Below are 16902 nucleotides of genomic sequence, written 5' to 3' on the forward strand. Positions count from 1 at the left end.
GAGTGCTTTCATTTCAGTAGATGTCACAAAGCTTAAAAGGACAATTTAATAACAGATCTGCTGATATGTTCTTTCACACTAATGTACTATGTTTATATAAGAATTACAGCTTCAACTGCCTTAGTCATACTACTGCTATTGAGGTATTTCTGTGGGCACTTACTTAAATACTGTAGCACATATCACATATATAACTAAATCCTCAAAGTGACTGAGTTATTTAATTTCTGGAAAAAGTATTGGCATTCAGTTTGGAACTGATGTGACTATGTAGGCTATGGGCATTTATAAACAACTACTGTACATGGAGATGACCTCTATATAGAATAGAGTGGCCAAGATTACTCTCCAGTGGAGAAAAACTGAAACAGGGTCCAAGTTTTGGCACAACAGAAAAAGCATGAGCTAAAGCAATTTCTTTTGTAGGTATGATATGGAAAATCATGAAATAAATTCTGTTTATTTACTTCTCTGCTTACCATAATTGAGATGCTTTGCAAAGATAAATCTTCAGTAAGTGAAGGGATGGTTTTTGTGTAGACCTGTCCCTGACTGAGAGCAGTTCCAAATGTTCTGAACTCTTGTTTTGTGAAGTGATGAAGGAAGTTAAAGATATGAATGAAACATGTATTGGCTGTGGATTTCAATGCATGAGGAATGGAAGAATTTCATTATCAGCATGGGCCTATATCCAGAGCAGAATAATGAAACTGTCAGTGATAAAATAAAGAAAATTTGAATAAATACTAGTGCTCCCTAGCTAGAAAGGAACTTAATATGTTCATAATATAGCAAAGATAACTACTTGATATTATCCAAGAAAAAAAGAAAATGCACTTTACAGCTCCTCTTGAGGGTAGACAAATGAATTCCAGTGCTACAATGACAGGGAAAGTCCAGCGTGTTTAAAAGCAAAGCTAATGTTGAATAATATTTTATGATTATAAAAGAATGATTGTTGTGGACCTCTTATTCTGACCACAAATAAAGGACTGATGGCTGAAAAAGTCATCAACTCCAGGAATTTAAAAAAAAAAAAAAATTGTCATTTTAGTAATGAGATGAATGAAATGCAGTTATGTTGTATAACCAAGTGTGCACACGTAGGAAAGAAATCAATGCTAGGCTTTTAAAAATGAAGCACAGAGAAGAAGGCAGCATGCAGAAGGAACAAGGATGGTGTTCTGGTATGTGGCAATTGTGAAACTAATGCCAATGAAATATCTGTTCTGGTTCTGTTTTTCATCATTTGAAATGCACATTAAAACACTGTGGCTTTTTAGGAAAAAAAAAAAAAAAAGAAAGAAAGAAGGAAAGAAGGAAAGGAAAGGAAAGGAAGAAAGAAAGAAAGAAAGAAAGAAAGAAAGAAAGAAAGAAAGAAAGAAAGAAAGAAAGAAAGAAAGAAAGAAAGAAAGAAAGAAAGAAAGAAAGAAAGAAAGAAAGAAAGAAAGAAAGAAAGAAAGAAAGAAAGAAAGAAAGAAAGAAAGAAAGAAAGAAAGAAAGAAAGAAAGAAAGAAAGAAAGAAAGAAAGAAAGAAAGAAAAGAAAGAAAAGAAAAGAAAAAGAAAGTCAGGTATTAGGAAAAAAGTAGCTGGATTCAATGATGTTGCAAAGTTGCAAAAAAAAAACAAAAACAAAGGAAAAAGAAAATTAACACAAACTTGCACAACTTTTAGCAATATTGAAATGTATTTTAAATACTCTGTGCTTCGCTGACCTAGTTCAGCTCCTTTTCTACCCTCTGTTCTCATTATTGTTTATCAGACTTCAAGCCATACACTTCCTATTCCCTTCCCACCAGCTTTTCAGGGATAATTCCTGTTGCAGAGATGCTTGTCCATAGCTCATAGCTGGGTGGAATTGTTTTACAACTAGTGTTTACTCAAGCATCACATTTAGAGTTGGTGGAGGAAGTTACTTCAAAAGAAATATTTTACTCCAGTCTTTTTTTGTAAAATAAGTATGTGGTTTGATTTCAGTGAGCGTTATTTGCTTTCTTGTTGACTGAAATGGTGGTAAAGGACAGAGCATATTTTGCATCTCTTGAAGTAAAACAATTGTTTGAACCTGAGAATCATGTTCTGGAGAAATCAGTTCTTTTAGAAAGAACACCTCATCCATGCAACCGCGGATCCCTTTTTAATCAGCATCTAACAATGCACATCGCAATGTCACAAAAACATGATGGAAGGTAAAGTTTGGCTGATTGCTCACTCAGGTTTCACGAGATCTTGTTTTTATGGTGGGTAACACCATAAGCTTCAGTTTGTGCTGGCACATGTAGGGAGCATGTGATGAAATAAAAAGTTAGAAGGAATACTACAATCTACTTTGGTAAAGGAAGAGCTTTAAGTTTACATTAGGAAAAGCTGCTATTCAAACAGTTGGTATTTTCAGTGGGCATCAAGTATGAAGAAGCTAATTGTCTAGTTAACTCTCATGGCATGTTATCTTGTTGGCAAAGAAAAGACTTGATGCTGTCCATAGAAGGCCATCAGATTGTAGCTAGCTTATCATGCCATAAATCAGGCTGTCATTTCTACAAAACAGATTTCTGAAAGACTGGTTGATTTATGGTATTGGTATCAGTTTAACAAATAGAATAATAAAACATTTTATCTGATATTTATTTACCCTTTTTAACCCTAAATGTAACTGTTTTTTAATTTAAAAAAATAACAAACAAACAAAAAAAGAAAATAATGACTAAAACTAATGACTCAGTGGATGCATCTTTTATATACGTTCCTGTTTTAAGCTCACATTTGTAAAAGTGAAATAAAAGTATTGGTGCTTGTATAATTTTTCAGTGTTCATCAGGAGTATTCCTTTCTGCCACATTGCAGAACTGAATAGTGCAATAGAGACAATATTTCAGTGTCTTCTGGGGCTACCTAAAGCCCCACTAAAAACCTAGGAGAGTTTTCTTTCTAAGCTCACTGCAATTTTAAAGTCTTGAGGGGTTTAAGCTACTTGAGATGCTGTCAGTTCTTGTCACATGTTGTTATGAAGCACTGTGTTGCTCGGGAGCCAAGAACCAAGCACTAAGTGTGGCTGTGGTTGCAGTTTTGATGCGTGGGTAATAAATAGGTGCTGTCATTGTCATGGGTTGCACTAGGGATTTCTTAGAAGATTCTTACTGATATGTTTATTGTTGATTCTGTCTCTGAGAATGGGTTTATTTGTTGGATAGCAGGTGAAATAAATACTAAATTTCAATGTTTTTTTTTGTTTTGTCTTGTTTTTGTACTTGTATGTTCAATGTACGTCTTGAGTTTATGAACAGTAAACAGGACAATGCAGGACATATTTTTTTATTTAGAAAGTTTTATTCCTTTTAATAACACATTTGACTTTTTAACATAAATTTTAACGTTCAGTAAACTTTAGTGAGGGTGATTGAATAGTATTGCAGATAGCTAAGAATTTCTTATGAATTGTTCTATGTCTCTGTCATCATTATCATCTATATCTTTATTTTTCATCATTCAATTTTATATAAATATAATTTCTTCTTCATTTGTATTCTACACAAATTTTTGAATTTATTCAAAACATTCAGATCTTATCTTCCTTGATATTTTCAAAATAAGTCAGTGAGGATCTACATATTTTTCTCCAGTCAGTAGATACATATGGAATATGGCTCTCCTTCTTAATAATGACAGTGTGGGTGATATTACAAGAAGTGAGGATGACACAGCAAACCAGCTGCACTAAGAATCCAGAAACATCCACGAGCTGGTATATCATATTGTAAATAATAGATGGCAGTCTTAGTTAATAGTCATCAAGGATTATAGCATTAATTCCTGCTGGATGCTATCTAGGAATAGCAATCAGTAGTGTAGAGTAAAAGGCAGGAAAGTTAATCAAACAATAATTTATCCACACAGTAAAATTTTACTATATAATCCTCTATTAAAGGCTACAGAACCAAAAATTTAGCGAGTGTAAGACTGGGCTGACCACAGATGTCTGCAATAAGTGATACTCACACAGCACATTTTACAAGACTTTTCTTTAATATTTTCTACTGTTGCATACTTAAATCAAGTAGATGATTGTATTTTGATTATGTTCAAACAAATCCAGGGATATTAAATATTACTTCTCCAAACTAAGGGAGGTCTGGATGAAGACTGCTGAAGTGCACACACAAACGGCCTGCTAATATTTTATGTTGCCTCCCTGAGCTGTGTTAATAGCCTCTGGATAAACCTTATTTTTTGCCAGACTTCAGTATGAGCAGTTCCTGTGCCCTTCTGTAGCTGTTAAGAGAATCTGTATCACCAGTGTTCATTTGTCTTGCTCTCCTTTTGTCATAGACTGTGCTTTTTTGGTTTTTAACTCTTAGCACAGGGTAGATTACACTTCCTGAAGGATATCTTCTTGTATTTACCAAAGGGGAATGGTGTTCTGTGGTTTGCAGAGAACGTGGGATCTAACTTCTGTACATCCAAGAGCACCATGCATCCAGGCGTAGTTCCTTGCAGGGGACCGAACAATATTTCTGCTATTAAAATTCCAGCTGAGTTCATATCAGCAGGATGATACAATCACTTTGTATAAGACCAGATTTTATACCAAGGGTTAAAACAAACAGGTTTCTTTTTTGCTGCATTCTTCTTTAAACTGGAGATGATTGTAGTGATCAGAAGTAGTTATATCTACTATTTATTGCACAGATAGTAACCTCTGATGCTTATCATTCAGTTACTTTTATCCATGTCTGCTTAAATAATAATAATAATGGAGATTATAATAATTATCCAAACTGAGGGTTGATTAAAACACTAGTCTACACTGACCATACTCAGCACTCCACTGCAAGTTCAAAATATTAAAAATATTTCTTAAATGAATGAAAAATTGTTCTTTCCATACTCCATCACAAAATAGCCAAAGTACAGACAAAAATTTAAAAGACATTTTGTCATAAAGATGGGGTGAAGGATGAGAGTAATTTGCTAGGGATATGTGAGGAGGCTTCAGCATTGTGTGACCATTCACTATTATTTTGCAGTGTATCAATACGTAGCATAATGAAGGGTAGCATGTAATGTCTTACACACATTACATTTATAAAGAGTACTTGGACATGAAATTTGGTATAGTACAGAATGCTTTTAGTATCCATAATCATTGATGTAAATACATTATAGAGCCTTTTGGAGATCCATATAATGAGTGAAATGTAGAACATTTTTTGGCATGATTTCTGATAATTCTTATGTATCCTAGATAAAAGCAGTCATCAGTTACTGGCTCTATTTCTGACTTTGAACAGTGAGTGATAAAAATGGTCAACTTTGTAATGCTATTTGGAATTTGTGGAGGAAAGCTTTAAGCTGTCAATTCATTTCTTCAGCCTGGGTTGATTTTGCTGTTCTCAATGTTTAACCTTTGCATGGGTAATTTTATTAGTGAATAGAAAATGATTGCAGTTCTAATTAAACTATATATTTTTTTAAGATTTATAAAATATTTAAGTCATTTATTTATTTTTTTTTAGGGTCAAGTTGTTTTCAGGAATGGAGAGAGGATGGGAACCATCAAATTTACGCAGTTCCAAGGTAGGTTATAAACAGTTTTATTCTCATTAGTTATGTATGCAGTTTCAGGCTTACTCTATCAATTGCATTTATTGTAGAACAATTTAAATATGTACAATTATTTTTAAAATAAACTGCTTTGAATGTGTCAATGTAATTAGTAAATATGAGTTTTATTACCTTCTTGAAATGCTTTATTTTGAAACCTTAGTGATCTATTTCCAAGTACCTTCCTAGAAGAAAATCCCCACATATACAGAAACCATTGATGTATAACAGCCAGATACTGGAAAAACTGTACTGATCCACTAAGCACCTGGTCATTAATGCAGTTGTTTTTGGAAACTGAATCTAAAGAGGCTTTTTGCTATTAGTGAAGTATATTTTGGGAGGATTTTTGCTATTAAGCTCTTTGAAGTTAGACTATGTGATTTCTGAAGGCTTGCTTTTGAAATTCTGCAACTGGTTGCCAAAAGTTATTTCCAGAGGCACTCCTTCAGCAAGTAAGGGACAGAAACCACCAGTCTGAACCCTTGGAGGCAACACTCCCTGCAGTATGACACACCAAGTCTGCTGTGTCCCCTCAGCCTGAGCTGTTCTGCAGGGAGCGGTCTCAGCAGTAGAGACCCCAAATGCAGACCCTCATTGCAGACACCAGCAGTTGTCAAGTGCTGTTTGCAGCTGGGAGGAACTGCTTGCTTCATCAAGTTTTCAGTCAAAATAGTGATTCATAGAAGACATGTCATAGCTGTTTATGCAGTTTATAGAATGCAATTAATGTTTTTGTTCCTAGTCTGATCCAGAGATGAAACTGGAGAAGAGTGCATTTGTGTGGTCTCATGAGATCAGGAGTGCGGGGGAGTTGGCAGATAGCTTTCAGTGTACGAGAAAGAGGCATGCACTCTTTCTTCAGGAGATCACTTTAAACATAATTCTGCTGACCAAATTGCAAAGGCTCATCCTTTGAGTAGAAATTGTCAGCTGTATGGGCATTATTATTAATGAACAGCAATGCACTTGAGGGGATTTGTTACTCAATCTAATTTACAGCAGCAATCTTATGGGTTGCTTTTGTCTTCACATCTACAACTGATGCTATTAACTCATTTTCCCTGGAGCATTTCTATCCACTAAAATTTTGCAGACCTCATCTCATGATAATATAATCTAGAAATTATTGCTCAACACTAACAATAAATATTTATTGCTTCCTCTTCCCCCACTTCCTCCCATTATTTTGTAGTAGTAGCATTTACAGCAACATGAAAGAATCATGTAAATATTGCAAGGAGATTTTACAAGAGGTGTTTATTCCTCAGAAGTCTGAAGGAGGCCCTGTGCGTACTGCCTAAGGCAACTCTGTTAGTGCATTCGAGGGGGGTGGTGTTTGGCACCTGCTGTCTGTGCATTAATGATGTTATGTGGAATCATGGAATGGTGAGGCAAGCACCTTTGGAAGTAACCTGCAAGAGCAATTGAAGCCCTGGATAGCTAATTTTAAACAGATTTTTACTGCCATTCTTTCAAATGTGAGTTTATAGTGTTTCTCAGTCTTGCAAGAGCTGCCATTTAACACCAACCATTTTACAACCAGTTGAGATACTGTTTGGTCAATAAGAACAGAGGAGACAGCTGCCCATTTTATACTTCCTTGCTGTTACATAATGGTTGTTTCAAGACTGATTCAGGCCCATGCCCAGGGTTTTGATCATCAACCAACTGTTTCCCATCAACCTGCAGTAAAAAGCCTGTTTGTTTTCATTATAACTTGCAAATCCTATGGAGAAGTTTAGGTGAAGGACTAGATTATTTCTTATGCAAGCTATAGCCCAAAGACACATCTGAAGTCTGTCTTTTGTTCTTACTAATTCTGGAAAAGCAAAGACTATACCAAAAAAAAGTAAGAAATTGAAGTAAGGATTAATAGTTGAAAGTAACCTTTTTAGTTTTTAAATATAAATGATCTTCTAGCTGTTAAAAGATTTTTCTCTCCTTATTCCGTGATTAATATGGCATTGCTGTAAAATAAATATATAAATAAATTACTCATTTCCTTAAAAAAAAAAAAGATCTTTAAAACATCGGTCAGAAAGCTTTCCAAAACATTCACATTAACTTTTCATAAATCATGGGCTAATGGGGAAGTTCCAAATAGTGGAAATAAACTAATTAAGTCCAATACTTAGATTGGTAAATGGGCTTTTCCTTTGTAATTATAGCTGTTAGGTGCTATCAGGCTTGAGACAGATATGTATCTCAGTCATTAATGTTTTTTATGAACTGTGATACAAATCTTTGTGTTTTCTAGGGAAAAAAAAAAAAGAAAAAAAGAAAAAAAGAAAAAAAGAAAAAAGACTGCATCAATGATGTAATACAATTTCTTTTAATGATATTCATGGTAATTATGAGCATCACATATATTAAGTGCATTAATAGCTTATTACCCTAACATAGATGGAAATCATCAGTATTAGTTTTCTATACCTCAGCAGTCATTTCTTCATCTACAGGAGTTCATAGTTTTATGAATGCTTTGATGCAAATATCACCAACAAATCATTCTAGAGAAAGAAAATGGGTGAATAGGAAATCATACATGAGAAGTAAGATTCCTTGCCCAAAAATTTTGTTTAGCAGGTCAGAAGAACAGCTCTCAGTCTATATTGGACTTAAGGGTTTCATTTCCTGTTTCCTACAGGATCAGACAGGCCATGCCTAACAATTCTGGTGAGAACGGAAAAGGCAGAATAGTACAAAACTGAGAAAGCAGGCAGTGAGCAACACACTTTCCACAGTTTCAAAGGGCAGTGCTCCAAGTGAATCTACTTGGATGCTTTACTGGAAAATGAAAACCCTTCAAGTTGCAAACTGCTTAACAAACTATTGGAAAGGGCAAGTTGTCCAAGTCTCCTTCTTGCAAAATCTTTGTTGGGAACCTTTGTGCTAATGAGATTATTTGGAAATGTTTTGGATATGGGAAAGCAGACGATGATGCAAGGCAAAACCAGCACATGATAGCTCAGTGTGTAACTGCAGTATGTATGACACACTGTGATAAGATTTTGAATCATTGCCTTAATTTTGAAGGTAGCTGTAGCTTTTCCCAAATTCACACTAGACGTGTCCCATTTTCAGCCTCTGTTAGGTCTGCAAGCAGTCAAAGGGATTGTACCAAGGATAGATGGGACCAAACTACTTATTAATGCATAGATTGTGACTGTCACCCAGAAATGTTATATTGTGCCACAGAGGACACAAAGCACATGTAACTGCATTTTATTCGCCTACCATACTGGCAAATAAAGAGCAGTCTGCCAGTCTAGCTCAAATGTCCAAGTAATGTTTGAAGTTGGCATGTTTCCAAATGAAGAGGTTTTGTCTACTGATGCCATTAAAGCAATATTCTCATTGTCAAACATGTAGCTGAAGAAGATGGCCAAGATCTTTTGGCTGGTGTAAGCAGAAAAAGGATTCTGGCAACTGTTGATGTGGACAGATCATGGAAACCTAAAAGACTTGTATGATAGAATAGATTGAAAAGGAAAAATAATAAAGCTGAATTTTAAACAAGTGGTATTGGAATGTGTGTAGATTATGCCCATATAGTTTCCTTCTATTATTTTAAATTCTGCCTGGCAGACTTGGACTACTTTTTGTTCTTGCTTAAATAACAATTCATATAAGTAATGTACTTAACTGTCCTTCAATATTTTTATATTTATCAATTCTCCCATATATTTCCTTCAGAATTAGTCTGTAGGTTTTCTTTCTGTGAACAGTGCTGAAAGAATATAATTCAACAGTCACCACATATTTAGTTACAATGTTGAAAAATCAGATTTGAAATGTTATGTGAAATATCCTTAATCTGTGGTGTCAAATATCCAGAATCAGGGGATTACCATTTCTCTGCCTCAGGAGCATACCACCAAAGTGAAAGTAACATCTTATGAGTATTATTATTTTTTCCAGATTTGAAGTTCACTTTTGAATAGTCAGGTATAAACATTTTATGGAAGAGTAAATAAAGAGAGACACTATTCCATTTGCTAACCGAATGTGAATATACTGTGTATTCAGGATGTGAAATATAAATACTTGCTAGTTTCATTTAACAAACAGTAAGGTTGTGTAATAATTTTTTCTGGTTTTCCTGGGCAGCAAATATAGATGGATTCATCAGGAGTTGATAACTCTTGTCACTGATGATTCCAGCACATAGTTTGTTCAGCTCTAGGCTAGAGGTAAAGTTATAGTGCCTGACAGGATATCCAAGTTAATGGAATTTTATAATGAAGAATTTTTGATCAAGATTTCCCTTATGGACCTAGTTCCAGGATGGTAGGCAATATTATCATAGTGCTAGAAGAAAATGAAGATTACCATGTGAATTAAACCTATCAAAGATAAATGGCATGAACAAGAAACACTTTAAAACGACACAATGAAGATGGGTTTGTTCACTGTGTAAGAGATCAACTGCAGTTGTGAATCATATTCTGCAGACACTGATACTAAACCTTGTATGGGAGCACTGTTAATCCAGAGGTCCACATAAAGTCAGTGAAAGAACTAAATTGCATTTTAGATTTACTACTCCTCTTTTTTTGTGTGTGTTTTAATCATGGTCCTATTTTGTTCTGTCATCATATCTGCTAGTTTAATTCCAAGTCATAACTGGTCATACTGGCACTGTATTGGCCCCTAGTTCTCTATGATGACATTTTGTGCTTTCTATAGAAAGACATTTTTCATACATCATTGCTGGAATCTGGTGAGAAATTAATGAAGAATAATTCTTCATTATGTGTAAATGTGATAATTGAAAATGAGCTTATGTAATTAACAGATTTGTGTTTGGTTTGTTTGTTTTTACAATTTTGTTTTTGAATGTCTGATCTTAAGTAACACTGCAACAGCACAGTGTTGGTTTTTGACTTGAATTGAGTTATTTAAGAACTGGTTGGTTGGTCTCCGCCAAGGGGTTGTGATCAACAGTTCTGTGCCAGGTTGAAGACCGGTCACAAGCAGTGTCCCTCAGGGGGCTGTCTTGGGACCAGTGCTCTTCAATATCTTTATCAGTGACATAGATGGTGGCACTGAGTGTAGTCTCTGCAAGCTTGGAGGTGGCACCAAGCTGAGCACTGCAGTCAGTACATTAGAGAGAATGAAAGCCATCCAGAGGGACCTTGATGGGCTGAAGAAGTGGGCCCGTGTAAACCTAATGAGGGTTTACAGGGTCAAGTGCAGGGTGTTGCAGTTGGGCTGGGGCAATCCCAGGTGTTCATTCAGAAAGGGGAGCAGCCTCATGGAAGAGGATTTAGGGGTTCTGGTGGGCGAAAAGCTGGACATGAACCATCAGAGTGTGCTTGCAGCCCAGAAGGCCAACTGTGTTTGGGGCTGCATTTATAAAAAGGGGTGGCCAGCAGGGAGAGGGAGATGATTGTCCCCCTCTACTTGTCCCTTGTGAGGCCCCATCTGGAGTACTGTGTCCAGGCCTGGAGCCCTCAGCACTAGAAAAATATGGAACTCTTGGAGTCAGCCCAGATCAGAGGGCTGGAGCACCTCTCTTATGAGAAAAGGTTGAGGGAACTGGGCTCATTTAGCTTGGAGAAGAGAAGGCTCCAGGGAGACCTAATTGTAGCCTTTCTGTACTTGAAAGAAGCATATAAACAGGAAGGGGAATGGCTGTTTACAAGATAGAACAAGGGGGAATGGTTTTAAACTGAGACGGGAGATTTAGGTTAGAGATTAGGAGGAAGTTTTTCACATAGCGGGTGGTGACACACTGGAACAGGTTGCCCAGGGAGGTTGTGGATGCCCCATCCTTGGAGGCATTCAAGGCCAGGCTGGATGTAGCTCTGGGCAGCCTGATCTGGTGGTTGGTGACCTTGCCCTTGGCAGGAGGGTTGAAAGTAGATGATCATTGTGGTCCTTTTCAATCCAGGTCATTCTACAATACTTCCCCAATAAGCATTTGTCCTTATTTTCGGTGAATTTTGCTAACTTGTTTGAACAGAAATTTATTGCCCCCGTTCCAAAAGAAACTAAGATACTAGTTCAGGAAATAGCAGCTTTCAGTTTCTTTATTCCCACTGGCAATTATAGACCCTTTGTCATAACTGTTAGCTGACAGAGTTAGCTTATATTTCAGAATTCCCTTGAAGACTCTGTGAGTAAAATAATAACAGATAGTTTTGGATTTAGAAAAAAAAAAAAAATCCAAAAAAAAGCCTAATGTGGACTCTAATTTCTCTTTGCTCCTTGGGAAAAAGGGGCTGAGTCATACTTATTTTGCTCTTGAGTTACTGGCTAAAAAACTGAGATGCAAGGGAGATCATGAGTATGAGTTGTTGAGAAAAATGCTTTCTTATATTTGCTGTCTTCATCTGGAGTGCATGTGTATTTTTTTCCTTAAATGGTTATAGAGTGAAGGGGGTAAACGTGTAAAGATATGATTTCACCACAGGTGATTTAATGTGTGGAGTTCTAAACTACTGCCAGAATCAAAAACGCATCAAATTAACTTATGTGTCATAAATAAATTGCTCAAGCAAAGGACTTGGGTGCTGTGATTTAGAACTAAATGGTAACTGTATATGATCCCTGACTACTAACACAAAGCTGTCTGTTACCTCTGTCTCGTTAGCATAATCCTCCTGATTTTCTCTAATGCTCGTGCAATATACAAATTTTTCCTCTTTGAGCTGTTTTCTGCACATCCAGTTCAGGCACTTTTTTGGCCTTGAAGAACCACATTCAATCCTTGCTGATAAATCTCTTGTGTAGGAACATATATATACGTAATAAACAATTTCCTTGTATTGATCCAGAATTGGATCTTTTCTGGTGTTAGTAGGTAGGCTCAAAATGCCACACTGACATAAGAAGCACTGTCACAATCTTCCTGTCAATGACTATTGCAGCTTGAGGCCAGTTGATGATGTACTGTGAGGCTAAAATTACTGGTGCAGGTAACTTAGACTGTGGGTTGGCTGTGAAATCAGTGGGGCTTATGGAAATGAGTGTTCTGAGAAGGAAACCCAGGTTGCAGTTACAAATATGTACGTGTGCCCTATGGATACAGAGTTCTTTGCTCATGCCTTGGATCAAAGAATCATTGAGTCATAAAATCAAAGAATCATTGAGTCATAAAATCAAAGAGTGGTTTGGGTTGAAGGGCCTTCAAAGCCCACCCATTCCCACGCCATGCCATGGACAGGGCTGCCTCCCAGCAGCTCAGCTACCCACGGCCCATCCAACCTGGCCTTGAGTGCTGGCAGGGATGGGGCACCACAGCTTCTCTGGGAAGCTGTGCCAGCACCTCACTGCTCTCTCAGCAAAGATTTCTTTTCCTAACATCTCACCTGAATTTCTTCTCTTTCAAATTAAAATCATTTTACTTTGTCTTATCCCTATTAGATCATATAAAAAATTGGTCCCCGTCCTGCTTGTAAGCTCCCTTCCTATACTGGATCGGCAGATTAGAAGAATATTCCATCCCTCCTCTGTGCTTAAATTATACTTTTGCTCTTATTTTCCCTCCTTGATTCATATTTCAGTAATATTTGTAACCAATGTATTTTTTTTAACTGTTTCAGACCTATATACTGTTTGACTAAACACAAGAAATACACAAAATAAAATTTGAAGGGAAAACCAACTGAGTCACAAGACTTAAATTTCTTAGTCAGTTAGATATTTTGAAAATGTCTACAATAGGGATTCTCCCTCAATGGAGCTAATCCTACTGCTTATTGTTTTGTAAAATGAAACAGGAGCAAAATGGTCTCCCTCAGCTTTGTGACTAAAGACTGGTGTCTAAGCAGTTCTCTGAGCTGTTCTCACCTTAGCCATTTGCTGTGGCCATCAAGGGAGATTATCTAGACAGAATAATAGGAATGTTTTGGGGTTTTTGCTCTTTTACTAAATTAAAAAATTAGTCTAGGTGGGAGCAGTGCAAGGTTCCCCATGTCTGCCTAGTGAAATTTTGCATTGATGCTTCCTTAATGTGAGATTCTAAGAGGAAGAAAAAATTATCTTCAGAGATCTGTCAGGTTCAATTTATTTGCTGTAATTGACCCTGGGCTCTCTGATTTAGCATAATCTTGGCTGCTTTCCATGGACAGAGAAGGGGAAAAAGAAAAGATAATAAATCTCTTTTTGCTGCCCACAGACGTACCTATACAGAGCAGTTCAAGCTGTATTCCCGGTAGGAAAATCATATTCCACAAGGGGCATGGGCAGAGTATTGGAAGGATAACTTCAGATTTCACAATCCACATGTGTTCTTCTCTCTGCCAGGAAGCAGATAATTTGCAGAAATGTATGCTGCCCCTTTCCAGCTTCTGCCACCTATGTGCCCTTGGCATGCATTAAAATTAAACTTGTTTGAGCTCCTGAATGTGCAGTGCTTTTTCTGAGCTCCAAATTACTGTGGATTGCTGATCCAAAGAATGGAGAGAGTTGATTTCTAAGCCCTAGCAGTACCTCTTTCTTCTTGCTTTTTACTCACTGATGTGAAGACTAAGAGAACAGGTGTCAAAGTGGCTCGGCAGCATCCTTTATTGCAGTATAATTAATTTCACGACTATCTGTGATTTACAGTCATTCAGGCAGTATTCATTTCAGGTGGCATTTATTCTCATCATTTGGAATGAATTTAGGATGGAATATTATAAAATGCTTTATTTAAGACTAGATGTGTTCCATTTGTTTGCTTTCTTTTCATCTTCTTGGCTTTGCAACTGGTATTAAAAACAAGCAAAAAAGAAAGAAATGGGAGTCAGAGAGAGAAAAGTGACATTTACGTGCTAGAAACTGAGCACTTGGAAGTCAACAGTTATAGGATTAAAGGTTAAATCTCTCTCACACACACAAAAGTTTCCCTTTAGTTCTTAAAAGTTTAAGGTAACTAATGCTGAAAATCTCTGGCGGTTTAAAAGTTGTAATTAGCTGATGTAATTTCATTCAGGATCCAGATGAGAAGACTGGAATATTCGATGCTGACAGAGTCCTGGTTTTAACTAACTAGGTGAAAGATTAGGTCATGAGAGTGACTTTGAGTCACCTGGTATTAAGGAAGCGAACTTCTGTTCCTGAGCTGCACTGCCCATGATGGAGACAGAAATGCGGAGCTGAAATATTTCTTAATATTACACCAATTCAGTCAAATGGTTTGCCTAACAGCATTCGCAAGTAGTTTCCTAACTAATATAAATACAGGAAGGCTGAACAGAATTGGTGGTCTAGAAATACAAACTACAGATTTGTCAGAGAGGAAACTCAAAATATTCTTTCATATTCAATTTTCTTGTTATCCTCCCACAGCAGACCCCTGTTGGGCTGCAAGAATACCAGGCCTTATAAACCAGGTTCAGATCTCTCTTTGGTAAAAATTATTAATTTAGCACTAACTTTGCAATTGGCCAAATTTGTTTTAGAGCAGCAATGTATGTACACTGTTGTCACAAACAACACAGAGCATGCTGTCACCATTGTGCATGTTTTACAGTCTCTGTAGAAGGCCAGTAGCAATGACAGTGCCTGATAAATTGTAAAACTCCTTCCTGCTTTGATGAGAATTTTTTCCCATCTGTTCCCTTTTCTCAGATGATACAAGTGTGCTGGGAGTTACCCATATCTCACACTTATGTACTGTTGAAGAAATTGCAATTGGTTGCCTAAACAAAAAGAAGTGGGTAATTCACAGAGGTCTAAAATAAGAGGAAAGATTCCTGCTTTGTGTATGTGGTAGATACCTCTTCCTGTACAATAGTTTAGCAGCCATTCTCAAGGCTAGAATTCTTACTTCTAGCCCATAGTGATGAGCCTAGATAAGAATATTTAGATTAAATATCAGCAAAATAATTGGGTAACAATATGTGCTAGTCAGTAAGTATAACAAGCTACCAGGAAAGTTATTTCCCCTACACTGCTTGTTTTCAGGGCAAGCAACCTTTTGTGTACCAAATATGATCTCAGATAATTAATCCTATTGGGGTGGCCAAGGACACAGGAAGGTGAACAATAGATGTTTTCTCTTTTCATCTGGAGTGATTCTGTAAATTGTGCAGTTGTGTGGAAATCAATAGCTGATCTGTTGGATGGATAAATCCCAATCAACAGACAAACTATAATTGGAGCTACATCACATGGAATTGGGTCAAATTGCATTGGAAGTGGGTCAAGCCTTTAGGAATCCTACTGTTGATTTTAATGAGTGTGCAAGGTTTTAAGACCAGCTTACTGGTTTTAATCAGCAGTAGCTTATAGTATGATGAATTACTGCTGTGTGCATAAATACTTTAATTAAGTAGTGCTTTATGAATGCTGTCTAGTTGTACTGTTGTAAACACTGAGCCCGACCCTGTGAAGTTCTGAGTAGGTTCTGAAATGCTACACTGATCAGGTATTCAGGACTGACTCCCAGCACCTCAAACAATCAACCCTATAGTCTGACAGATAATGTGAAAGACCTAATTTTGCACATCTTAGATATTCACCTGAGGCTATTTCTATTTTTAATTTTTAAGATATTGTCTTAAAGCCTACTTTGATCTCATTGTATGCAGCCAAAACCCTGAGCTATTTTTAGCAATAACTATCCATTATAAGAAAATATGCTCTTGAGGCATATGAAATACAAATCTTTATTTCCTTGAAGAGATACTGAGCTATTCCAAGCATGTCAAAGCCTGCTGCATTGCACGTTCCCTGAGATACAAATAAAAAAATATGTTTGGAGTTTAGTGCTTGCAGAGGTGCCTGCACAGTATGTCCAGTGAATCACAACTCAGTTTCAATTTCTTTTTTTTTTTTTTTCAGACTGTCTGTATTTACCAGGCAAAAAAGATATTCTAAGTTTGGACCAAAAAAAAAAAAAAAAAAAAAAAAAAGTTTTATTCAATAACTGAATATTATGGAGTCCACTGAAAAATACCTGAATTGTTTTATCCTTTATGTGAGTTTTAGGATGTAGATCCTCAGGGCCATTTCACAGAGGCTTACCTGATCCTAAATTCACAGTGTGTTCGTATTTACACCTGGAGCTTTTCTGTTATGTGTAAATAACTAAATAATTCATTTACCACAAAGGAATCACAAAATGACAGTCCAGAAGCTGGAGTATTCATCTACAGTGGGTGAAAGGTGTATTCAGATCTCTCACCCACATTGTTCTAAAGGATTGAAATGCTTTTTGCTGTATCTTGGAGGAGTGATGCTGTGACATTCAGTCCAAGGCTGAATGGGGATGGCAACAATTCCTCTTACTAGTCAACAAAAAGTACTGGGTAGGTTCTAAGGTGTATTTGCACTGTTAATTATGCTCATGTTTGTGTCTGATT

General features: G+C 36.6%; 1 protein-coding gene across 2 annotated transcripts in view; it reads left to right on the top strand.

Moving 5' to 3' along the window:
• Positions 1 to 16902, top strand: part of GABBR2 (gamma-aminobutyric acid type B receptor subunit 2) — a 438554-nt gene that overhangs the window by 250658 nt on the left and 170994 nt on the right. For both annotated transcript variants that reach the window (XM_015854241.3, XM_085538106.1), the window contains exon 8: positions 5515 to 5575. In XM_015854241.3, coding sequence (XP_015709727.1) covers positions 5515 to 5575 — 61 coding nt within the window. The remainder of the gene's footprint in view (positions 1 to 5514; positions 5576 to 16902) is intronic.

This window comes from Coturnix japonica, chromosome 2, assembly GCF_054131305.1.
Source record: "Coturnix japonica strain WE chromosome 2, WE-NBRP24, whole genome shotgun sequence".
NCBI lineage: Eukaryota > Metazoa > Chordata > Aves > Galliformes > Phasianidae > Coturnix > Coturnix japonica.